This window comes from Eulemur rufifrons, chromosome 29, assembly GCF_041146395.1.
Source record: "Eulemur rufifrons isolate Redbay chromosome 29, OSU_ERuf_1, whole genome shotgun sequence".
NCBI lineage: Eukaryota > Metazoa > Chordata > Mammalia > Primates > Lemuridae > Eulemur > Eulemur rufifrons.
This window is the reverse complement of record NC_091011.1, coordinates 16,514,449-16,541,197: the sequence shown is the minus strand read 5'-3', so window position 1 is coordinate 16,541,197 and position 26,749 is coordinate 16,514,449. Positions and strand designations below refer to the sequence as shown.

At 40.0% G+C, this 26,749-nt stretch overlaps 1 protein-coding gene across 1 annotated transcript in view; it reads right to left on the bottom strand.

Annotated features, from left to right (window-relative positions):
• AMPH (amphiphysin) overlaps positions 1-26,749 on the bottom strand; it is a 230,566-nt gene that overhangs the window by 88,233 nt on the left and 115,584 nt on the right. Inside the window, exons 3-4 of the mRNA XM_069461959.1 lie at positions 9,643-9,697; positions 1,031-1,125 (exon numbers count right to left, since the gene is read on the bottom strand). Coding sequence (XP_069318060.1) covers positions 1,031-1,125; positions 9,643-9,697 — 150 coding nt within the window. The remainder of the gene's footprint in view (positions 1-1,030; positions 1,126-9,642; positions 9,698-26,749) is intronic.

Genomic DNA, 26,749 nt, shown 5'->3' with positions numbered 1-26,749 from the left:
GGTCAGTTATAATGAGATTATGAAGATCAATGTCAGGATGTCAGAATTGTCAAGGAGCAATTCCATGGGCTCCACTGTTAATCCATCTTTCCCAAGGCTGCATAGACGTTCAGCTCTTCATATCAGACCCTCCCCTGAGCTCTGGCTGCCACATCTAGTTTAGGTCTTCTGTGCCTTAATGAGCTGCAGTAACTCACCTAAAGTAGAGGACATGACAAACAATTGCTCTTTTTTTTAACAATGAACTTGGACGGGAGAGAATCCTGCCTGGCAGCTTTCTCACATCAGCAATCATATTAATAACATTCACCAAGCACTGACTAGGTAGATGACATGCATACAAAGGCTATAAATGTGTTAGGAGTAGGTACAGTTGTTATTCTCATTTTGTAGGTGAGGAAACTGAAGCCCAAGATGATTAAAGAACTGGTCCAACATCACACAGAGTTACTCTTTGTCTCTGTCCCAGTCTGCTTTCCACAAAGCAGCAATTCCCTCTTGCTCACTTCCTGTCGGCCAGACACCCCCTAGCTGGAAGTCTGACTTCAGGTGTTAAGACATGTCTAGGGCCAAAGTCTTCCTGAAGTCAAATTCCTCTGAGCAGGCTGACATTGTGCTTGTCCCCAGGCTCTGCAGATCAGTGGATGGGCCAGTTGGTATTAAAGTGGGATGGATGCTCTTCTGAGCTCCTGTCCCAGTGTGCAGTCGGGGGTAGTCAGTAGCAGGATTAAAAGCAAAGAGGTGAAGTTTGGACACAAAATCACACTATGACCCACTTCTGCTGGAAATGGGCTGTTAAGACCTGCAGTGAGGACAGAAAAATGATATTGTTATTTTAAAGAAAAATATCCTTTAATACACAGCTCTCCATCCACATGGTTGTATAATCATCTTCACCTCTCACGATAAGTTTGGGATGATCAGGTAGCAGAAGTACACTGTCTCCCCTCATGATTAAGACCGTGAGGTGCAAAGGTGGTTCAGGGGACAGGACTCAGTGACGGCTTCGCAGAAGCCACCTGGCTCTTACCTCGCCAACCATTTTCACATCTTCCCGCCCATACCAATCCGGCTCATAGACTTCGTGCAGTGACTCGGTGAGCTTCATTGAAGCCTCTTGCATGCCTGGTGTTGGAGAAAAACAACTCCTGTTACACAGAAATTGGTGGGGAGTCTCTTCCCCCCTCCCATACTTTTTAAAGTGAGAGAAAAATCTTTGGTACTTCCTAGTTAAGGAACAATTGGAACAACTTCTGCTTGTATCTGTCATCACATCTCTCCTTGTGGGTCTCTAAGACTTATGACATTGTGCATTTGCTATTATTTACATGATTGTGATATAAACGGGGTCTTGGAAAAAAGCCAACAAGTATCTTATTTTGAATATTACAACAGTAACAATGTGTCCTACTAAGTGTGCTATCACTTGCTAAGTGGCATCAGGCAGTAAATGTATAGGGACACTAAGAATACTGGTCCTTAAAACTGCAGACTTCCAAAAATAAAATTAGTCCTAAACAAGTCTAAATACAAGAAACAAAGCATTTATAGAAGCAAGTAGAAGTAAAATCAATAGGATTGTAGAACATAACAGTTTAAGGAGGTTGAATGATTTAAAATGGTAAAAATGGTTACGATTTAAGTGGCCTAAAAATTTTACAAAGAACAGTGATAAAACAGGTTGTCCTTTTCCAATACAGTAAGTCCTTACTTAATGTCATGGACAGGTTCTTGGAAAGTATGAATTTAAGGGAAATGACATATAACAAAACCAACTTTACCATAGCCTAATTCACATAAACAAGAGTTAAGTTCCTACAGCATATTTCTGGTCACAAAAACATCACAAAACTTCTAAATAAAGACCAAAACACTTCTAATACTAAACAATGAAATAAATGTGAGCAATACCTACATTTAATAATGTTTAATATTCTTACCACTGAGTTTAACACATTAACTGACAGGTGAGTTGTATTTAACTCACTCTAGTTTTCAGGCAAGGGCCTCGTGAAGTGTATGTAATTCACGGGTCTCTTTGCCTTGGGAGCCACGTGAACTATTTTTCAAGTTGCATATAACTCATGCACAGAAAAAAATAAAAAAAATAAAAATTTTTTCATTAAATTAGAAAGTATCATTTTGTTTTCAAAGTTTTTATTCTATTTTCATAATAAAACACAGTGGCTCCAAGGAAAAAAAATTTTTTTCTAGTGTGGCAGTCAATGTGTTAAGAAAAGAAAGGAAAGAAAGGGAGAAAAGGAAGAAAGGAAGGGGAAAGGAGTGAAGAAAGAAAGAAAGAGAAGAAAGAAAAGAGAGAGGAGAGGAGAGGAGAGGAGAGGAGAGGAGAGGAGAGGAGAGGAGAGGAGAGGAGAACAAGAAAGGTAATTATTTACCCTACCCACTCTGTCCAGTTCAGGGTTGTGCATGGCGGGAGCCTCTCCCAGCAGCTCAGGGCCAAGGTGGGAACCAGCCTGGACAGGACGCCGTCCCACCACAGGGCAGGCTCACACACACCCACGTTACTCAGATGCGGACCATGTAAACACGCCAATGAACCCAGACTGCACATCTTTGGGACGTGAGAGGAAACCGGAGTACCGGAAAAAACTCACACAGACATGGGGAGAATGTGCCAGCTCCACACAGAGGGTGGCTCAAGCCAGAAAACAATTCTTTTTTTCTTCTCATCAACATTTTAACAAAATGATGTCAAATGAAACATTATTCAAGGACCTGCTGCATCATTAAAAGCTATGAATACACTTTTAAATCAAAAGTCTCAGAATCCTTAGGGTTCTTAAGTCTATGGGCCTGAATTTTAACTAGGAGTCCATTTGATATGTTCTAAGCCATGGTTATTATTAATAGGAAAGATGTAAGTTTTGAGTAGAACATGGTGGTATAAAGTATCACCCCATCCTTTCCAGCCACCCACCCCCCCGCCACGGCCCCTGCACAAAGGTGAAAGTGTACGTGCTGGGTAGCCACGGAGACAGAGCACGGCTGAGAACAGACAAGGGGCCAGGAAGGGCTGGGGACCTGGAGTCGTGCCTGGCACCAGATGCTCCCTAAAAGCTGGAAAGTGGGGCCTGGCCATGTTGGTGTCTGCGCCTTTGTCACTAGAGGGGTACGAAAAGGGGCCGGATAAAGGGAGAGGAGAGGAAATTAGAGCACTATAATGAGAAAAAAAAAACACATCTCATAAGCTTAAGGCCAGTGAATCAAAGAAAGAAACCATTTGTTAAACTGAATACTCAACCACACGCTTGCTGGATCAAAGGTAGCTAATTCTGGGTTCAACTATAACAGAAAAAGACAAAATGAAAGAAGATGTTTGAAATGACAGAAGTATACCCTTGAAGAGTAAGTATAAAAGTCAACATGTAACTGGTATTTAATAATACTTTTTCACTCTCTAGGCACAGACTCTCTTCCTTCTCTCAGTACATCGTTGAGCATGTTTCAAGGATGCCCTTGACAATGAGATGCATGGCCCACACCAGTTGAAGTGACTTGTCTATCACAAGATGCAGCCCTGGTAGAATCTAGAGTAGGAAAAAAATGGGAATGACTCAAAACTCTGGGGACTCTGATGAGACAGAGTCACATAGGTGTAGAGATGGCCAAAAAATGATACATAACCTGCATCTGACCCCTAGCACTCTGGACCCCAGCAAAGGAGGATGCTTTCTCTCATGATGTGGTCACCATGGAGGCGGCAACTACACTATCCCAAGTGTCCATATACACCCACCCAGGCATGAGCAAATCTCTACCAAGAAGTATGCCCCGCAAATTCATATCAAAAGTTAGTCACTAGAGGGATACCTTTGTATAATTCAGGTGCCAAACGGCTTCCAAAGTTTTCTTTAAATCTTTGTTTTTAAGTCTGATGGAAATTATAAACAATGTCTTAGAGGAAAAAAGAAGAAATGATGACATTGTAGGGCAAATAAATGTTATGGTGAAAAAAAAAAACCATGAATGTAAGCTTAAAATAAAACTATATAAGAACTTAATCACTGAGGCTAAAAGCACAATGTCAAAATAAATGTGTCTATTAGTAGCCAAAAATAACTACTAATTACGATGTGGATAAGTAGTGATAGATTGTTTAGAAAGAAGCCATTTTGACATAGAAATTGTTTCCAGAACATCTACGCCATAGGAAGCAGTTGATGGATACACAGGTGAGCAAGCTGCACACCTTGCTCTCAAGGAATGTAAGGATTGGCAGAGATTTCAGTGATTTACAGCTCACTCTGCTGACAAAGTACAAGAGGGGGAAATAAAAGCTGAAATCCAAATTCTCTTCAGAGTAATTTGGTGACATTAAAGCAGAACAGATGCTCAATGCTACCTCTGGCATTTGATAATATCTGATATCCAATATTTTATTTAAAAATTAGTGATTTCCAAACTGTAAGACAATTGTCCAGCATTGTACATAGAAGAATTATTGTTTTACTATTGGATGGGAACCACTTTCCTCTCTTCAAAATTTTGGACCTTCTCCAAGGCATTTAATGTAACATTCTCTATTTCCATTTGCAGCCAAATCTGTGAGCACCTATGTTCATCCTCTAACACCTGCTGCATAGATTGCACTACTTCGTGAGTACTCCTTGCTTGAAGAGCTTGAGGGTATACGCTTTAGTTAAAAACAACATCCATTAAAATGTATTATGACAATAACCAGCAGCAGTGATAAAGCAATAAAAGAGTATCTAAAATACTGCAAGGATCTAGCAGCTGTGCCCCCTGTTTAGAAGAGAGCTGTCTAAGAAGACTCAACTGCCTCAGAGGAAAGTAGGAAGGGAATTCTTAGAGTCTCAAGGAGGAGAAGAAGAGTTGGAAAAAAATAAGCAGATGGTGAGGTAGCTCGAGAAAACTTAACCCCATCCCTTTTACGGTTATGCCCACGTATAACACATCACATAAACTAGCAACTATTAATGACACCACCCGGGCCACATCCTAAATTTGGAGAAAGATCTTGTGTGTCCGGCATCCCTGTGTCTGATCTCTACTGCACCCCCAATGCCTGTGACTCCTAATTCCAAATGCCTACTGGACATCTCCACTTGGTATCTCACTAATGCCTCAAACCACGTCCAAAACAAACTCCTAACTTTCCTGTCCAAACCTGATCCTATTCCTTTTCATGAATGTCACCTAGTTATCCCAGTTAGAAAACTGGAAGTCATCCCAGATTCACCCTCCTGACCTGAATATGTCATCAATTCTGCCTGATTCTCGAATCTAGCCCCTTCCTTCCCTACCACGCCCTGGACTGGGTACTCATCACCCACGACTTAGATTAGATGAAATCATCCTTATAAAACAGTTAACAAAGTACCTGGCACACAACAAACATGCAGATGTCAGCCATCATTATGAAAAATATGTTTGGAGCCAATATGGCATGATAATTAAAACTATTATTTGTGATCAATCAGCCTTTGTTAAAATCTTGGTTTCATTATATACAATCAGTGTGATTCTTGGCAAAATCTGAAACCTCAGTTTCCAAAGTAGAAAATATCAATAAATAATAATACCTGCGATAAGGCTATAGTGATATTTATATGAAACAATGCATTTAAAAGTGTATGTCAGTGCCTGGCACATAAATGATCAATAAATGTTACCTATTATCATTATTGTTAAATTACTGGACTAGACTTCTAATAAATCCTTTGTCGCTTTATTTCTTCTACCCAAATTCCACACAGTCACAGTAGCTATTTTTCTGAAATACTAATCTGATCATGTGACTTATTCTCTTTGTTATAATAAATGGTAGACTAAAACCCCAATGTGATATGACATAAAGCCCTTCTTTACACCAGCACTACCTACCTTTCCATGTCTTGTCCAGCTCAGATTGCAGCTTGCACCTCACTGCTCACTATGTTCCCCAAACATCCCATACTTTCTCCTGCGTCCTGGTCTGATTGCTTGTCCTACCTGGAATGTCCCTCTAAAATCAACCTCTTTCTCTAGCATTCCTAATCCCTTGATGATGACCTACACTCTCTTCATGGGTCCCTTCAAGTCAGAAGTTCCCTGGAAGGACAATTCCTGATGGTTCCTGCTAAGGCGGGGGCCTGTCCTCTGTTATGGCACTCAGTGTATGCCTGTCCTCTCTTATGGCACTCCATGCATATGTCTATTAAAATATGTATTACTACCCTATTGGCCTTTTTGTATATGTAATTGTCTCCCCATCTCTGCCGCAAGCTCCTTGAGAGCAGGCACTGTGCCTTGTTCATCTCTGCAACTTCATCTCCTAGAACCATGTCGGGCACACAAATGGTGCTCAAGAGATGTTTGCTGCTAAAGTGAATGAGAGCATACGATGTGCTTTGCAAAGCCTAAGTATCAGCAGAAATCATAAGACCTTCAGAGGGCAATACCCAGAGATCAATGATAATGAGAAGAAGAGTACAATTCATTTAACCCAATTTCAAAGGATCCCAGTTTTAGAGCTTTTGGGGGATTCTGAGAGAACTGGAGCACTTTATAGATGAGGAACCTAAGGCAACTGAGAGGCTCGATGATTTTCCCACAGTTGCCACAGGGCCCATGACTGTCCAGGACCAGATCCCACTCTGCTCTGACGCTGCTACTGTGCTGCCTGTGTTACAGTGTGATTAGTCAGCGAGAGTTCTTTTTTGTGAAAACAAAAAACAATTGGCCACGAAACCGCTTTGAAAATGAAAGTTATAATCTACTTAATGCATATCTCTTGTCATCAAGCGTGTTCCCAAAACCCAAAATGTGTTCTAAGGAACACTAATAAGTCTTCCTGAGACTTCAAGAAGAGAGGACTCTACAATCGAATAACTCAGGGAAACCCTGCCTACCCTACAGGCCTTCCAGAACTGACTTCTGCATATTAAGCGTTCTGAGATGGTCAGTAGTAACCTGTTTAAAAATTCATTCCATACAGCCTTGGGAAAAATAATTTAAACGGAGATCTCTTTTTTGGAGTATCACTTGTTACAACATCAGTCAATCAGCAAAACCCAAGATGGGGAGAAGCTGATATAAGTCCTTTCTCCTTCATATGGACATGTGACCATTAGAAGAGGAATGCAGGCTTTGATGTGCCACCCAGCTTCTGGGTGTTTCACTCCGTGTGTTTCACTCTGTGAATTTTCATTCTAACTCTGTGAATTTTCAGCCCAACTTCTGGGCTGTGGACTGGTGTGGGTCCCTGGCCTGTTAGGGACAGGTCCACAGAGTTCTGCTGCCTGCCATTCCCCACCCAGTCCATGGAAAAATTGTCTTCCATGAAACTAGTCCCTGGTGCCAAAAAGATGGGGGACTGCTGTCTAGACCACATTAAGGAAAAGAATTAAGCCAGTCTTTATAAGTGGCAGTCTCCATACTAATGAGGCAACATAGGCCAAATTATACAGCCTTGGCTAAAAGACAGAGCTCACTCATTTACTCAGCACATTTATATGCATTTAAAAAACTCAGCTAACATAGAGAAAGCCCTGACACATAAGTGGTCAATAGCTATTATCGTTATTGAAATAGTGTATAACTTCTTGTGTTCAAATCCTAAACCAATAATAAAAGAAACACCTGAGTAGCTCTATTTTCTGACTGAACTGTTAAAAATACTTAAGGTTAATACTGGAGCAGTTAATTATGAACTCTACGAGTCTGCAGAAGGTAAATTCTCTGAGCCTTACTTCTTTGAAAATGTGAAACAGAGTTAATGGAGTTAATGACATTGACCATATCTGTGTTGGAGGTTACAAAGAGGTAATATGCCTAAAATGCTTAGCACAGAGCCTTCCTCATTAAGAAGTAATAGTAGTAAGTTGCCATTATTCCATTGTATAGATGAACCTACGCAACAAATTCCATTGTTTGTGAAACCTACGCCCTTCCAACGGTTACGTAGGTCAAAGGCAGTAAAAGACAGTGGATAAAAGCCAGGGTTCTGGAGAAGCACAGAACAGAGTACGTATCCTGCCCTGTTGTTTACTAGGCACATGACCTTGGACAAGCTATTATAGTTAACCCCTCTTATCTAATAAAGTACCTGCCTTATAGAGTTGTCATGAGAATTAAAATTATACACCTGGCATATAAAAGGCATAAATACATTTTAGCTTAAAAATCAATTTCACTGATTTTTATTATGACTAATTTTTCATTATTAAGATTTTCATTGTTTCATCATGTATTAACATATTTATAATCAATTTTACACATCCATATTCAAACTGTGAGAATAAATTCTTAGAAATGGAACTGCCAAGTCAAAAGACATGCCGTGAAAAAAAACAATACTCATTTAAAGGCTTTTGCCAAATTGCTCTCCAGAAAAGTTGCCCTACTAACAATGCACTCCCCCACGAGCTTTGCCAATGCTAGGTACTATGGTCTTTTTGCTTTAATGTCTTTGAACATTTGGAGGAAAAATGACAGCATCTCCCTTTTGATTTTACTTACTATGCTTTGATTATTCATGAGAATAAGCATTTTTCACATTTATTACCCATCTTCAGTTCTTCTTTGACTAATTTTCTCTTCATATGTTCTACCCATTTTTTATTTAATGAAATGATTTTTATTTAGTTTAATTATTGGATGCTTTATGTCTTGGTTCACTTTCACTAAATATGCTGTAAAAATGGTGTTTTTTTAAACATAGAAGTTTTATATATTTATGAGGTCAAATATTTCAGTTTTTATGGTGTCTGCTTTTGGGGTAATTTATTATAAACACCCTGTCTACCCAAGACTCGAGACCAAGTCTACTGTCTTTTACTCCAGTACTTTAGCACATGTCTTTGTATACATATTTAAATCTTTACTATATCTGGAATTGGGAAGGAGGGAGTCGAGTGTGAGGTTGAGAATTATTTTCTAAGTATTTGGCCAGTTTTTGCAAAACCCCTTGTCAGACGATCCATTCTTCTCTCCACTAATCGCAAAATCTGCCTTATGATATATCATATTCGTGAGTCCCCCTTGGCTCTGACCCAGAGCAAGAAGCGTGGGATGGAGAGCAGGCACAGGCTGCACACACCTCCCTACTGCTCTCTCCTGCCCCTGCACTGGGTCATTTCTTTCCCTTGCACAGCTGAGCCCAGACATCAGCCCCACGGCCTCCCCATGCCCCTGCGTTGCACATTGGAAGGCCTGCAAGTGCTGCTGCCCCACACAAGTCACAGGCCGTCCAGGGTCCCTTTCCCGATAATCGTCCCCCTTCCTCCGCCACTGCCCCTTGCCCCATCCAATGAGAGGGCTTCAGTGTGAGTCTTTGAGTTCCACTCTTGGGACATGCTCTCCCTCAGGATGTGAGCCGGCTGCAGCCTCTTTTAAACAAGGTCTCAAGCTCATGCTATCTAACAATCTTCCTAGAAATCTCTAGCATGTAGGTGGCATTTATTCTTAGTTTCCGGCATGAAGGCAGACATTTTTTCCTTGTAGATTCTGATTATCATTTCAATGGGAATTTGGGGTGGGTGGAATGGAACACCTGTGTTCAAGTACCCAGCTTGCCAGGAAGCCAAATGGCTTCGTCAATTAACACTCCATCCTGTCACTCATGAATTCCAAGAACAACCTGTGCTTGGTAACATGCAATAAACAGCTCATACACATTACCTTTGATTGCTGCTAAATATCCTCGGAGTTCTCGCTGAAGTCTGGTACCCTCTGCCTGAAAGACACACAAGCACAGATTTGCTAAACATTTAGTCTTTGTTTTGCATGCAAATATGTAAGAAATAGTAAGTCACAAAGTTACTACTGCCAGAAGCTCATTCTTGAAAAAACATAAATATGTGGACACAGAATAAACAAGGTAATAGTGCCCATCTGTCTAGGTATTTGCAGAGATTTTATTCAGCTTTAAAAAGCAAAAGGAGAAGGCAAGATTTTGCTAAGTAGAAAATATGATCCATGATGCAGCCTCCTGTGTATTCAAGAGCTATCGAGTATCTAGATTTTGACACATGGGTTACAATAGTAGAGAACTGATCAGCACTGTCTAACATGGTAGCCACATGTGGCTGTTGAGCACTTGCAATGTGGCTGATCCAAACTGTGGCTGATCCAAATTGAGATGTACTGTAAGCATATTTTACGTTTACAGTGTAAATGTATTTTAATAACAGATTCTAAACACTTAGTACAAAAAAACCTCATTAATATATTGTATATACATTACATGTTAAAATGATAATATTTCAGAAATATTGAGTTAAATAAACTACATTGTTAAAATTAATCTCACCTGTTTCTTTTCACTTTTTTTTTAATGTGGCCACTAGAAAATTTTAAATTACATATGTAGTTTGCATTATATTTTATTGGACTGCACTGAAATAGAGAAATTGTTAAACTGTAAATGTTGACATATGAATGCTTCTTTGGGTTTCAGTTCCCCTTAGAAACTCAGAGACTCTGAAACTAGGATTAGATTGCAAGGGGTTTAATTTGGAGTTAATCCAGGAAATGCCAAGGAGTGGCGAAGAGGCAGGGAAGGGAATAAAGCCACACAGCGGGCATTACCATCAGGTTACCACTGCAGGCAACTGGGCTTCAGTCCCTCTGGGGGACCCTGGGAGACAGTGTCAATCAAACACCTTATAGATGCCCTCACAAAGGGGCAAGGAAGGCAGGGTATTTATCTTCTGTCAATCACTGGTCTAGGGCTGCTCCTGGGGGACATTAATTCCCCAGTATGTCCATACAGGAACAGAGAGAGCTCCAGGAACCAGAGAAAGCCCTCAGGCAAAGAGTTGCCAATGTTGGCAGTTGCAACTAAGTCTAGTGGACTCAGAAAAGGCAGGTACAGGGGCATACCACGGGGCACCCACAGTATCTGCTATAACACTACAACTGGAAATAAAAAAAATACATGCATTTTAACTGCATCATAATTTAACAAAATTGCAGAGAGTTGGCATACAGGACTCCACCTTGAGTTCAATAATAAGATAGCAACCAAAATAGTCATATTTAATTCAGTAAGTATTTGTATTTTCCCAAAAAGTGGTAGTCAGGGGAAACTCTTTCCTCGGTATATTATTACCTAGTAGTGGAACTAAAATAACTAAGCAAAAAATTTGCACTGCAAAGCAGATTACATTTAGCTTTGCAACAGCCATTCAAAAAGTATTTTGATATACAAAGCACAGACAAAAGGCTCATCATATTTAAAGATGGATAGTGATTTAAAAAAAATTCTGAAAAGAAGTGCTTATTTTAAGACTATGCTGGACTCCAAAAGGGATGCTGGGTGAGGATATTTTGCACATAGCACTTGCATCACTCAGGTACAGTGACATTATTGCTATGAAATCTATGCAGTGCTCAGGTGAGGGTTTTTGTATTTGAGTTAAGCTCAGGTTATTTTTGCAGGTCTGTAAGCCCATGTCCAATGAGATAAAAGCATAGGGTTAATTCATTTGCTGGTACATATGAACATCAACCAGAATGGTTCCATTCAAAATGTCAAAACAGAAATCATCAAATTTCTAAACAATTGACTCCCTTTCCAGTGTCTCTACATTAAATCCAAACTCTAGGTTGCCCTTGTCTTGCTGAGCTGGTCAGAAACATAGTGTGATAGAAAACTGCTGTGAGCTAAAGAAGAAAAAGCAAATCATAGTGAAGTTCCAAAACAGCGGAGTACATTAAGAACTATTTCCAGGGAGAGGATGGGGGAAATGAAGAGAAAACACTGATGATAAACACTTGAGTAAAAGCAGAGGATGAAAAAGATCCAGAGAAGTCAGGATGAGGTCCTCTACAGCCCCAAGAAAATACTTTGGAACAAAAGAAGTGAGTCTCTCACCTACTGAAGATCTATTATGTGACAAGCATATGTCACATTCTGAGTAAATAAAAAGCTGAAAAGATATGGCTTTGGGACATTTTGTTCTGGTCAATCTATGCTGCACCTCCCTACCAGATCTGTTCTGGGGGGAGGATCATTCTTTCTGCCTCAGCAACATCAGGCTTGGCTGTGGGACTTGACTTAGCCAACGAAATGTGAGTGGAAGTGACATGTGCTACTTCTGAGCTGAAGCCGGAAAAGCCATCCCAGAGCCCCGTCATTTCATTTGCCCCAGCCATGAGCCCCGTAATGCTCCAGACAGGGGTGGCTTCTCCAACAACCTGGATCCCGGTGTAAATGGACCATGAAGCACAGGCTCCATTCATGTTTTCATGAGTGAGAAGCAAACCTCTGTTGTTGAAAGCCACTGAAATATTGCTACCACAGCATAGCCTAGCCTGAACTGCCCCATACAACGATTCACCATCAACAGTGAAACGCTGAAATGTGGAGGAGGCTGAAATCTCTCAACAACAACAAAAATCCCACTGGAGTTAGGGAACAGACAAGCACTGAAGGCATTTACAGAAACTTTTCAGAAAGGAAATCAAATTAAAGGATTGAGGACTAAGCAGATGGTCAGCAAACGGAAGTTCAAGTGGTAGCCAAGCGATGGGAAGAGATAGAACAGTGCTGAGAGACAGAAGCGAGGCTCCAGAATCATTTGTCCCAGCAGACAGCAGATTATATAGAAAGAACAATATCTGAAATCAGGCAGGTGATTTACCGGGACAGACCTGGACCCAAACCAAATCTAAAGCCTAAAGCCCTAAAAGATACAATGAGGAGGGTTTGAATCCACTAAGGCCACATTTCTCAAACTGGGTAAGCGTAGAATGTGGGGGCACTTTATGGTTTGTCTGGGGCCCATGACCACAAAATAAACCTAAAACTTCTCTCTGGAACATCAGTTTATTGAGGTGAAGGGGAGCAAATGGAAGAGAAACCATTTTACAACCACTAACCCATCTGTTATGAAGTAGAATGAAAAACTGCAGAGAAATGAAACAGAACTTCACAGATGCCTCCTGTTCTGAGCTCTCTGCTTTAGGACCCTGCTGTACTGTCCGTGGTCCTTCCATGGCACAGTGAGAGAGGCACCGAGCTCAGGCCAGGCTCAAGTCCCACCCAGAGGGATGCTTTCCCTCAGAAAATCGTACAAAGCCAGCCATGAAAACGGACTGTCTGAGCCACGGGATTGTTCAGAATATCTGGAAGTAGCAAAAAAGCAGCAGGTAAGAACATTATTTTCCCAAATATTCAAGAGGTAAAGATGTCAAATTAAACCCACAATTAAGTCATTGCTTTTTCTTTCAGAACCAGAAAGGAAGGAAATAATTCAGGCTCCAGTCCATACACCGGATTCATCTTGCCAAAGGCAAACACTGAAGGTTTCTAAAAAATGAAGTAAGAATCCCAGAAGAGATTTTTAATAGACGAATGGAAGAAAGTTTCAAATTGTACAATAATGGCTTAACTAAATAAGTTCAACTTGAGTAGATAAACTGGAAGCTAATTTATATGACTTTGTTCTTTTCCAATGATTAAAATTCTTAATTTTCCCCATGACTGTTAAGTTTTCATAAGTCACTCAGTAATAACCGTATTGAATTTCATCTAAAATTCTGCCTGAATCAAAAATGTAAAAGACTCTGGAGAGAAATTCTTCAGAAACATACCATAGAGTAGTTTCTTCTGCACAAAATCTATTGCATAACAACATTTCCTTAACATCATCATTCTGCATAAATCACAGATGTTTTAAATCAACATATTCTTACAGCATTGCTTGGATTTCACTGAATTTGAAGTTCATTCCAAATTCCTCTGAAAATGATCATTTCAGTAATTCAGCTGTGAATTGTGTAGTGTGTGTATGTGTAAGTGTGCAGAAAACAGTTTCAAAGTTCTGCAACCTTGGGACCACGTCTGTGTTTTCCATTCTGTTTCTTTATATCACTCTCTATAAGACAAGATAAAATTATTATTGTATCTCCTGATCACACAGTCTTCAGGGCCCACAGCAATAAGAGTACAAGGGAGTCTATTATAATTAAGTTAACTGAATTGCCTAGTAATACTCCTCTTTGGACAAGATCTACCACCTACAAAATTTCTTGCCTTAGCATATAGTACAATAATGCAGTTTTGGCATTGGTCAGAGGTTCTTTATTTTTTCAACTGAATCATTTATTAGTGTCAGGAGCTGCCACTTCTCAAGCCCAGCCGGCTCCCTAGGCCTCCCTTTCTTCCAACACAGACTGGGGGAGTGGCTTGCTTTCCCTTCCTCGTTAAAGCTGTTCCCCCTACTCTCTCCCATGGGGTCTCACACTCTCACAGGGCTGGGGAGAAGGATGCAGTCTCTCAGTTCCCTGTTTCCCAGTTGTCCTGAAAAACAAGCCAAGGTCATTTTGGGTCTTATTATGGAGACACCAAAAATTAACAGGCATGCAAAAAGTATACATGGTTACAAAACCTTATAAAGGCCTGAGAATGACTGCCTCTACTAAAAACATCCTTTCATTCCCTTGCTGAAAGGTACCTCAAAGCTGTTGATTCTTTCTCTTACTCCTATGGGCACTACTACTCATATCTGCCCCTAAGGATTAGAATGAAGTTAAAAATCTAATTAAGTAGTTAGAGAAACAGTGCAGCAGGCACATAAGCAAGGAATATTTCAAAGATTGTTGTTACTCTGTACAAAGAAATCACATTTCATACCTAATTCAATGTGTTTCCAACACATTATTTGACATCAGATTGGTTCTCAATAACACCAGTTCCTTAATTATTTGCACATATGTCTAGGAGTAGGGTGTGGGGTGGAGGGAGGGGTTCCCAGACAGGCTGGACTCCTGGACAGCTAGACAGCTCTCATTTGTGTCTCTTCAGCACCATGGACAGCCCACCCCCACTCCCAGGCACCTACTGAGGATTTTTTAAATTTTTTATTTATTTTTATTTTTTTGTTTTGAGACAAGGTCTCTCTCTGTGGCCCAGGCTGGAGTGCAGTGATGCAATCATAACTAACCGTAACCTCAAATTCCTGGCCTCAAGTGATCCTCCTGCCTCAGCCTCCCAAGTTGCTGGGACATGACCATGCCAAGCTAATTTTTAAAATTTTTTGTAGAGAAAGGGTTTTGCTATGTTGCCTAGACTAGTCTTGAACTCTTGGCCTCAAGCTATCCTCCTGCCTCAGCCTCCCAAAGTACTGGGATTACAGGCATGAGCCACTGCACCTGGCCCTCAAACACTTAAAGAATTAATCTGTGTAGTGTCAAAAGAGCAGCTTAAAGCACTATTGCATCTAAATTTCCTACTATACTCTGGAAACAGCATAGAAGAGTTACAGACAGACTTTTTCATAGTGAGCCAAGTCTCTGATAAGAATAGCTACCACAGACTCAGACACAAGAAGAGGGTCTCCAAGTCCTAGAGCTATGGCAAACAGTCTCAGTCTCCAAGTGCTGAGCTCAAAAACAGGGCCGAATTAAGGTGCGATGAATGACATTTGAAAATTAGTGGGTCAAACTGTTTATTGTTTGGATACACTAAATTCTGAAGCATTAACAATTATATTCAATACTTATGCCTAGGACTTCAAGAGTCAATAAAGAGGTATAATTTTGTTAGCTTACCTTTAACTCAGTTACTTCTGCCCAGAAAAAAAAAAAAGCCATAGTCGAGGCATTAATTTAATCAAATTAAATTGACAAAATACATCGAGGGAATCAATGATTTCTAAGGAACTACACTTAGGGAAGCAGCAACCACTGCACAGTTCAGGGGCACCATTCCTACATACCACCTTGTGCATGGCACCGCTGGGCAGGGCCGGGTATCCCTCTCGTCCTGACTGCACTTGCAAAGCCAAAACCAGTGGATTTCATTGGTAAAGTTATGTGGGTCTTGCAAATTCTTTAAGGCAACAGGTGTTTAATACCCATTAAACAAGTAATAGCTTGTTGAATTGACATGATTATATGGTAAATGTAGTACTGATTTATCTTTATAGGTAACTTGTCTTATAAAAAGGGCAAGAATGACAGGAGAATGAAAACACCACATACATTATAGAAAATATTTTCATCAAGTTGCCTCTATAGCTCATAAACTAATTGTGAGTCGACATTTTAAAAAGGACTCATGGAAAAGGCAAGCAGCACTAAGAGATGTATGAAAAGTGGCTCTGAGGAGACAGAACTTCACAAAGTTGAGATTTCACAAAGGTAAGTCCTATCATCTCATCTGTGATCATAAGCTCATAGAAGTTCCCATAGTTACATTATTATTTTTGGCCTTTGCTGACATCTTTCTCTTGAAAATGGCTCAAGTAACCAATCAAAATTAAAACGGGCTCAATTTCTCAGAGTTCAGACAAGTTAACTCAATCTTGAAGGCAATGTTAATAAATTTGCTTCCATTTTTGATGCTTTGCAGAAAATTAGATTATCAAGTAGATGAGATTTAATGAGGCCATAATCAGCACCTTGATTAACAGATGACTAATAAGACATAATATGTGAATCCACTTATGATCAAAGGCGTTGAGCTACTGAGCACTACAGACACTCTTGGTTTGTTAAGAAATAGCGCTCTCCCTATGACAAGTTCAAGTGCTGTTAAATTGGAAGACGGAAGTTTTTCAAAAGCAAAATCATCAGGATGTCTGAAATTTACATTTCCATTTCCTTGCTTTGAGTTCTTTGTAGGAACAGGAGCTGTCATTAAGAACCCAGCAGTTATTTCATAAAACAATTTCTCTGATTTTTTGGATTTCCTCTTCGCAGATATTATTAACGGAGAAGATGAAAGACTGAGAGGAAATAAGAGTGAATGGTTCAATCATATTCCTGGAATGACAGTAGGTAGTGCACAAACAGGGACATCAAGGAGAACATCTCAGTTTCCACAATTTTATCCAAGGCTCATGGCCCAATTTCCAACTATCCCTGTCTTCAACTCCAAGAGTTGTATAATCTGAAAACAAAATCTAACATACCTTCTACCTTTCAACAAAACAAAATTAGAAAGCTAGCTAATAATCACATATACCATTGCTCCATTTATTTACTTTAAGCCAACTAACTTGACTTTATACAAGTCTTCATTCAGATCTTCTGGAAAAACTAACCCATTGCATGTGCAAGGGGATAGAACTGCCTACTTAGAACTATTAAACCACCAAAGTATGCAGACTGGATACACCTGTAAGGTATACTTTATTGTCTTGAGTTTGTGCCCCATGAAAAGCCGCTCAGTTTGTGTGTGTGTGTGTGTGTGTGTGTGTGTGTGAAGAGATCTGACTTATAGGTACATTAGGGGCATCATTTAAATATCTTTTCAACCTTTACTAGCTAGAGCACAGTGTTTAATATATTTGTGGAAGGGGTAAGGGGTGGGGTGGGGAGCTGACCCCAAAACCAAGGGAAACTTTATAGGAGTCCCACCCTGACAAAAACTCTTCCTGTAGCTTATTGTTCAGCGTCCTCTTCTGTGGGTATAGATGCCAACACTATCTACAATGTTCTACCATGACCAATTGGGCAGGATGTATAGGTGTTAGAAAAACAACTGCTACATCAAGATACAGAGATACATTAATGCGAGCAAAGGAAGTGCCTTAGCTATCATTACTGCAGGCACAATATAACATTCACAGTGATTCCGACACTGTCATTTATGATGTCACTATTAGTTTGTCTGGGCTGCCATAATAAAATACCACAGACTGGGTGGCATTAAAAAAAAACAGATTGATTTCCTGACAATGCTGGAGGTTAGAAATCCAGGATCAAGGTACAGGCAGGGTTGGTTTCCCCTGAAGCCTCTCTCCTTGCTTTGCTGATGACCACCTTCTCACTGCATCCTCACATGGCCTTTTGTCTGTGTGTGTGTGTCCCTGTTGTCTCTCCTTCTTCTTATGACACCGTTCCTATTGGATTAAGTCTCACCCACATGACCTCATTTAACCTTAATTATCTTCTTAAAGGCCCTATCACCAAACACAATCACATTCGGAGGTACTGGGGGTTAGGACTTTAAGATAGGCATTTGGGGAAACACAATTCAGTACATGATTAAACAGTGTCCTCAAAGGAACCCTTTGATATGGCATTATGACCACAAAGTCTAACACTTACTGAGTAGTCACTTTATTCCAGGAGCTGTCCTAAGTGTCACAACTCTGATGATTCCTAATCCTCACAATAACTCCATGAGGTTGGCACATTTTTCCAAATGAGAAAATGGAGGCACAGTGGCTGAGAACTTGCCCCAAGGCACACATCTAACAGATGGAAAGCCAGAATCTGAATCCAGGTAGTGTGATTATTTAAGTCCTATAGCCTGCCTCAAGAGCCCAGCTGCCTGCCCTCTGCTCTCTCCCACACCTCTGTGCCCCAGGCTGCAAAGACAGGGATGCCGGAAGATGAGGGATGAGGTTGTCCCATAAGCAGCTTGATCCTTGGACTTCAACAAGGATAATTTAACTAAAGGCACCATTCTCTGTGCTCTCAGGATACACTCTTCATACACACAAATATACCAATTGTTCACCAGTTTTTCTCAAAAGCTCACAACCCCACAGGGTTTATTCCATGTGATTCACATTGCATAGTGGTTAAGTCTGTGGGTGTCTAGCATCAAACTGAGTGGATCAAAATCTGAGCTCTGCCACTTCTACTGTGCAACATGGTGCACGTTACTCAACCTCTAAAGGCCTCTGACTCCTCATCTGTAAAATGAGTACTCACTTCCTTGCACTGTCATGAAGGTTGAGGGAGACAGTTCATGTAAAGTATCTGCTGAGTACCTGGTGTGCACCACACGTTCAGTAAATGCTGGATGTCACTATTATCATTGCACCCAATACCTTTTAAATGATAAACTATGCAAAGAGTAGGTGTTTCATAAATGTCTGATGAAGCTAAGTTCTGCTACATGTCACCTTGCAAAGGAATATCTTCATGAGGGATATACAAAACCTCTCTGAAACAAGCTGCTTGGAATTTATGCTTCCTTGTTTTGTATTTGTACTTCTAAGTACCAAATACACAATTAAGATTTTCAGAAATTTTTTATACCCTTAAATGTTGCAGTAATAGAGGGCTCCAGAGTACATAAGAATAATTTATGCAGATGTATAAGAACCACTTAACAATGGACATGAGAAAAATCAAGCCAATATAATAAATTACTGCCTGAGGAGGAAACAAGAAAACATGAATACCAATGGCCAAAAGAATAATCAAGTTCATTTCTAAAATGAAAAGTTTTTATGACATATACTCAGTTCATATGTAAAGCAGAATTATAATTATAGATTGCTATTAGAATCAAGTAGACAGTGTACAAAGCACTTTATAAACACCAAAGCTCTACTTGAAGAAAGTCTTAATAATAAAAATACTTTATCACTGCATTTGCCTAAGCCAGTTTAATGGGGGTTGGAAATTTGGAAATTTTTAAACCTTCTCAGAAGATTTTTATAATTAATCAGGTTTGGGAACATATTCAAGTAGATGTGCAATTAAGGAAACCATTGTATTTACTATATCTGTGTAATCTCACATTTGCATACAAGTTGTTAACATCATAGGATGTCTTTTTAGAGACATAAGTCAAACGTGTGATCTGATTCAGAAGTCTAGAGTAGGACCCAGGAATCTTTATTTTTAAAATGCCTCCAGATGATGGCTACTGGGAACTTTAACTATAATTTTTCACTGTGTCCATCACTTAATGGGCACTGAGTGTGTTGATGGACACTCTAATATGTAGCTCTACTATGAGATTAAAAAAAAAAAAAAAAAACACTTGGTCAGGCACAGTGGCTCACGCCTGTAATCCTAGCACTCTGGGAGGCTGAGGCAGGAGGATAGCTTGAGGTCAGGAGTTTGAGACCAGCCTGAGCAAGAGGGAGACCCCATCTCTACTAAAAAAAATAGAAGGAAATTAGCTGGACAACTAAAAATATGTAGAAAAAATTAGCCAGGCATGGTGGTGCATGCCTGTAGTCCCAGCTACTTGGGAGGCTGAGGCAGAAGGATTGCTTGAGCCCAGGAGTTTGAGGTTGCTGTGAGCTAGGCTGACGCCATGGCATTCTAGCCAGGGCAAAAGAGAAAGACTCTGTCTCAAAAAAAAAAAAAAAAAGCAACACTTAAAAACATGTTTGGCTCCAGGTTTCAATCAGTCACCATAAGACATTCCTCCTAACGCATCTCCTTCTTTCAGATTGCTACCCAAATGTCAAAGTCAATAATGGGAATTATAAAGTGACTTATGAGAGAGAATCACCATCGATGGAGCCAATAAAACTGATGCAAATCTGATAACCAACTGCAGCTCATTTATGCAGCTGTTCAAAACTGTTCCAGGCAGTCTCCCTGGGCTGGGATGAGAGATATGCCTAATTTTCTGCATCCCATTACCAGAACCATACAGTCAACCTGGGGATCATTCAGAGAGGAGCATTCATGCTAGATAATGAGCTTCCTTCACAAAGGGAAGTGGAAAATAGATGGAATTGGTCTCTAAATGAATGCTGAGGAATGGAATACTAAATTCTTCCCAGATGGCATGGTTAATTAATATTGTAAGGTAAAATACAATTAAAAGTGGATAATGGAGTAGGATAGATAAAAAGAAACCTTCAGAGAAATAACATGAAGAGCTTCCTATAAGAGTGATTTCTTAAATTGGGAACAGGCACCATAGGAAATGGCACAAACAGTGATGCCTGGTACATCTATAGCTTGACTGGGTCAAATTTTTGTTCAGTTTCAACTAAACCTTTTGATTTTGATAGGCCAGAAAGACTTATTCTTCCTGATGGAATAAAATAAGAGTAAAAAGGTTAGTAGATGAACAGGTTCTCCAACAAATGTAATAAGTTTGTTTTTTTTTTTTTTTCCAGCATATTATGGGGGTACAAAATTTAGGTTACGTATATTGTCCTTGCCCCCCCCCCCAGAGCTTCAAGCTCTGTCCATCCCCCAGACGATGTGCATCACACCCATTATGTATGTATACACCCATCCCCTCCTCCCTCACATCTGCCCCACACCCAATCAATGTTATTCCTAAATGTGCTCTTAGGTGATGATCAGTGAAACCAATTTGATGGTGAGTACATGTGGTGCTTAGTTTTTCATTCTTAGGATATTTCACTTGGTAGAATGGGTTCCAGCTCTATCCAGGAAAGTACAAGAGGTGCTATATCACCATTGTTTCTTATAGCTGAGTAGTACTCCATGGTATACATATACCACATTTTATTAATCCACTCATGTATTGATGGGCACTTGGGTTGTTTCCATATCTTTGTAATTGTGAATTGTGCTGCTATAAACATTCAAGTGCAGATGTCTTTTTTATAGAATGTCTTTTGTTCTTTTGGGTAGATGCCCAATAATGGGATTGCTGGATCGAATGGTAGGTCTACTTGTATCTCTTTAAGGTATCTCCATATTGCTTTCCACAGAGGTTGCACTAGTTTGCAGTCCCACCAGCCGTGTATGAGTGTTCCTATCTCTCCACATCCACGCCATTTTGGGGACTTATTGTAATAAGTTTTTGTTTTCATTCTCGCATCTGGCACCATGGACAGCAACACCCTAATGGTCACAGGAAGCAGGCAGACTCATTTTGCCAATGAGCAAAGAGGTTTAATGGACACAAAATAAATAGAAACACAGTAGGTAAATGCAGAAAAGTTGGAAGAGCAAGGGCCAATACATTGCACTGATACCTGCACTGATAGGTTTCCACTATCTGCTCCCTCCCACAGAAGTCAATTGTATTAGCAACCAGGATGAGTAATACTTACTAAAAAAGGACTCTAAGTCAAGATTATATAAAGAAAACACATCTTTTCACAAAACAATATTACAAAGGAGAGTGACAGTCTTAATTAAGAGCTTAGTGGCCAAATTCCTTTGGTCTTTGGCCACATAGTGAACACAACTACATATACATCAGTTAAACTAAGAATCTCCTTAGCGAACCACGTTGGCTCACAACTATTTAGCATTCTGTGTGAGCAGCTTTACACGGGGAGGGCTCCTGCACCAACGAACAGTAGCCACCCATTGAGCTTGGGGACTCCAGCTGGAAATGGGATTGTGGGAAGCTGTGGAAATCATTTTTTCTAAGAATACCAAGAGGGCCAAGAATATACTCATATGCTAATGTTAAGTGATGAAATTAGGATATCAAAATATACCATGATTACAGAAGTACGGCAACATAATCTAAAGATTCTGTATCTTTTTTCTACTACCTTAATTGAAAAAAAAAAGAAGACTTTTGTATTCTAGACCACAAGCTTGACAAACACAGGAATGTCTGAATTGTTCATCATTTTTCCCAGTGTTCTGTATAATGCCTCGATTCAGTCGAGAATACTTTTGGTAGACACTTATCCATAGGGAAGCTATTCTCCACCTTAACCTGTTAGATGAAGTGTCCTGCCCCCAGCTCAAGTCAGCCCCTCCCGCTGTGTACTGCATTCCATCTCCTCCTGTCTACTCAAGGGCACGGATCAGTTCTTCTCCCTTCCTCTGAAGAATCATCACATTCTCCTTCTGGACCAAATGAGTTCTTTTAGGATTCATATATTTTTGCCATTTTAAGAACATATTCTCTTGACCCCCACTTCCTCTCTCAGCTATAGTTTTATTTCTTTCACCCCCCTCTTTGAAGCAAAACTTGAAATTTGCTGTCTCCAAGCCTCCAGATACCACTCCCCTTGCTCTGTTGACTCCCTACTTACTTGTTGATTCCGTAGCTCTCATCATTTTCTACCAGAGAGTATAATCTACTTGTTTACTGTATTCTGTGTATTGTCTGCCTCCTTGTTATGGAATGTAAGATCCACAGTTGCAATGGCCTTTGTCTGTCTTGTTCACTGAAGTTTCCCAAAGGCCTGGATCAATTCTGAGCAGGTAGAAGACACTCAATAAGCATATGGAAAACAGATGCCTCAGTAATTACATACTCTTGTACTAAATGAGCCTGCACATGATATCATCTATCAAATAAACTAAAAATTTCCTTGACAGTTGATATTAAAATAAAACACTTTAAATGTTGCAAAATATTTGCACACTAAGATGGTTTTCAAAATTACAGAACTCCCATAGGAACTTACAGCTATAGCTAAGAGTATCTGCTGTGATTTGAATGTCTCCACCAAAACTCATATTGAAATTTAATTGCCTTTGTCACAGTGGTGACAGGAAGGACCTTTAAGAGGTTATTAGGTCATGAGGGCTCCACTCTCATGAACAGATTAATGCCATCAACATGAGAGTGCGTTAGCCATCTTACAAGTGGGCTACTGATAAAAAGGATAAGTTCAGATCAATTTTTTCTCTGTCTCGTGTGTTCACTTCTGCCTCTGCCCTTCCGCCATGGCATGAGCCTTACCAGATAGCCAAGCAGTTGCCAGTGCCATATCCTTGGACTTCCCAGCCTCCAGAACTGTGAGAAATAAATCTCTTTTCTTTATAAATTACCCCATCTGTGGCATTCTGTTATAGCAGCAGAAAACAGATAAGACAGTATCTCTAGATAAATTTTACTTCTAGAGATGCAGTTGTGTACAATTTGCTTATAGCATACTGTACAATTATTTCATTTAAACTTTAACGGAAACCCAACATAAATTCAGGCAACAAGACCCATAATTCCCTCAGAAGTTTCTCAGAAGCAATTAACTGATATCTCAATTAAATATATTAATCCTCTGTTGTGAAAGTATTATCAAAGTATTGTCAAAGAATGACCTTTCTCCAAAACACAACATATTTTTTTAAAAAATATTAAATTGTACAAATTGGAGAACCTAACGGATTCAAGAACAAGAAAAATATTCTTCTGAATAATTAAAATTACTTATTTTATTAAGTTTACAAAAGTGTGGAAAGTTCTTAGAAGACTGAAAATACTGTAAGTGCCAGTAGTTATTTATGGGCACCATGGAACTAGGGCAGCTTTAGGACCAAGAAGGGCCAGAGCTTTGTTCCACTCTCCACCCCCATGTTAGAATCAAGCCCAGGCCATGTCAGACATTCTCTAAGGGATATTTTCCTGCCAAAAATTAGAATGAAAGAGGTAGAGCAGATGACAATAAAGAGGGGCTTTGATATTGAATGAGTTAGGAGGGATATAATATGCAAAACAAAGGACAAATATAAAGAATATGTTTAACAAAGAGGCAAGTCAAGCTGGGATGTACTTATCAGGCACCTAGCAAGTGCTAGAAGCCACGGAATTTTTTTTTTTTTAAATGACTAAGACAGGATGTCTTCCTTTAAATATTTTACAACCCAATGAAGACAGAGATACACATGTAAATAACTGTCATGTAAAAAAAAAAAACTGGATAACAAATAATGTGTTGCCGAAGCACCCAGCAAAAGGCAAACTCCTGACTGAGGCCACTGGGGGAACAGTGTGTAGAATATATCTTGTCAGTTGACCTCACAGAAAGCTGGGACTTGGCCATATGGAGACGGCAGGTCAGGGAAGGGCAGTCCAATCGTAAGGAAGCAGTTGTGCTAGGGAAGTGGACAATAGGTTTGGAAGCAAGCAGTTTAGTCCCTAAATGACGCCATCATACACACACCATCAGCTACTCACTGCACCAACTAACTTTCTGTGTTTATTTCCATAGAGCATCTTGATTCAAATAGGCTTCCTCAATGGGATCCCTAAAGAGAAAAGCCATTTGTTTGGCTGATAGGCTGTTGAGCTCTACCAGATACTAAAAAGAGAAGTGTGATCAAATCCTTGAGGATGGCCAAAGAAAGGTTCAGTGCTCTGAATGTGAGAGGAAGCCCAAAACAAACTGCAGCTACAAATAATTCCTGTCCTGCAGCGTGGAGGACTGAATAAAGACAAAGACCAAACAAGTAGAATTTGCTGCAAGTCATGTATTCTTAAGAGGGTAACGTAGGCAAACGCCTCCAAACAAGAGGGCAGAGATTTTTCTGCATTAAAATACATGTGTGGAGCCAGACGTATTTTTTAAAGAATGGCAAAATTTATTGGTAGAGAAATTTTTGGAAAAGTGTAGATCAAGTAGAACACACCCCTCCACACATCACCTCTTTCCTTATTATACTTTATTAAAGGAAAGGAAATGTTATCACCCACCCCATTTCTGTGTTGCTTTCTTGAGCTACAGACTATTCATTTGCTGTGGGAGAGATTTCATACGAGGTCATGACTTTCAATAGGAGCTTCCGTTATATACTCTTTGCTGAAATGTCACCAGCATTCTGTTCTCCTGGTTTGCCACGTCCATTTAAGACCTTGGTGGGTCTTTATCCAGCATCAAGACATTTTCTTTACCCTCCACTTAACAAGCTTGCCCTTTGGAAAGAGAACCCAAAGATAAGCCTGATCCAATTTAAAACTTTTTGTATTCTGCTAAAAGGCATCTACCAACAGGCATTAAACTGAACACGAAAGCAATCAGCCACATAATCCCACACTTAAGAACATATTGTTGAATGATGTAATGAATGCTGTGACACCGCATTTTAAATATTTTGACCACTGTGATTATAAAGAGCCCTGTTATATCAGTATTAACATAATCTAAATATCTTATTTGTCTACCCTTCTTTCTCAAATATATGACTTGAAATAATGTCTGTTTTAGATAAAAGTGCTAAAAGTCAACAAAAGAAGGAGCATGCTTTATAATTAATAAACCTGCAATTTATACTGCCATAGCAGGAGTTAGCCCCCATCCCTGTATTGAGAATTTTACTGTGATTGCCCTTGGTGGCCACCGTGCAACGGGGCAATTAGAGCCAATTCTACCACCCTGTGAAATCTACTACCACACTTCTCAGAAGCAATTCCTGATAAGGTTGGGGACACTCGTTACAAATGAGTGGCTTGGGATTCGTGGGGTCACTGCATGAGGCGCAGACAAAGGAGACCTCAAGCAGGGATCTTGTTCTCCTAAAACCCAAGAACTACATTTTAATTCTTTAAGTGTAAGTGCAAACAAACCATACATTTTTACTCGATAATTGCCATCCCAGTACAATCTATAAAGCAGATTGCCCACTAAGTTAATATGGCTTCATTAACTGCTACCTTTCTTTTAGGACATTAATAATGCTTAGTATTTATTATACTTACATGTGTAATAATGCTTATACATTTAGTATAGTGCAGCCCCTGGGTCAAATGTGCCCCATAGATTTTGTTTTTATTTACAAACCCCATTATAAAATTGAATTAGGTGCCAACATTTTAAATAACTGGGATATTTCCTGTGGTGCACAGCCAGAGTTAGTTGACGTAGGACAGAAACTCTCAGAAGGCCTAACGCCAGAAGTGGGGGCAGAGAGAACTCTCTGTGGGCTACCACCAGGCAAGGGGGAACACTCAGCCGGTATGCTGAGTTGGGGGGCGGTTCTAGGTCAGCAGGCCTCAGGAGGGGAGGGGAGGGGAAAAGCGCAGGTGTATAGGAATCAGCCCAGAGCTAGAGAGGACGGGACGCCCAACTGCTGCAACACAGAAGACAAGGAGATGGCCGGCATGGTCAGGAGACTAGTCACATAAAGGACGAGGCACAATAAATACATACATTGAAAATAATGAAAGCCAGCTGTCTCACTCCCAAAGGAAGAGGTAGTAATACAAATATAGAAAGGGAGAAGGCTCAAATAAAGCAGGAGATACGGAATTATAATGGAGGTGTCATGGTTTCAGATGGATGAATAGATCGTAAAGATGTCTATGTGTATAAATACTTGCATATACATATGCATATGTGTGCATGCACCTATATTCTAAAAACATAGAAGGCCTAGAAGCATGACACCCTAGAAGCGAAGAATA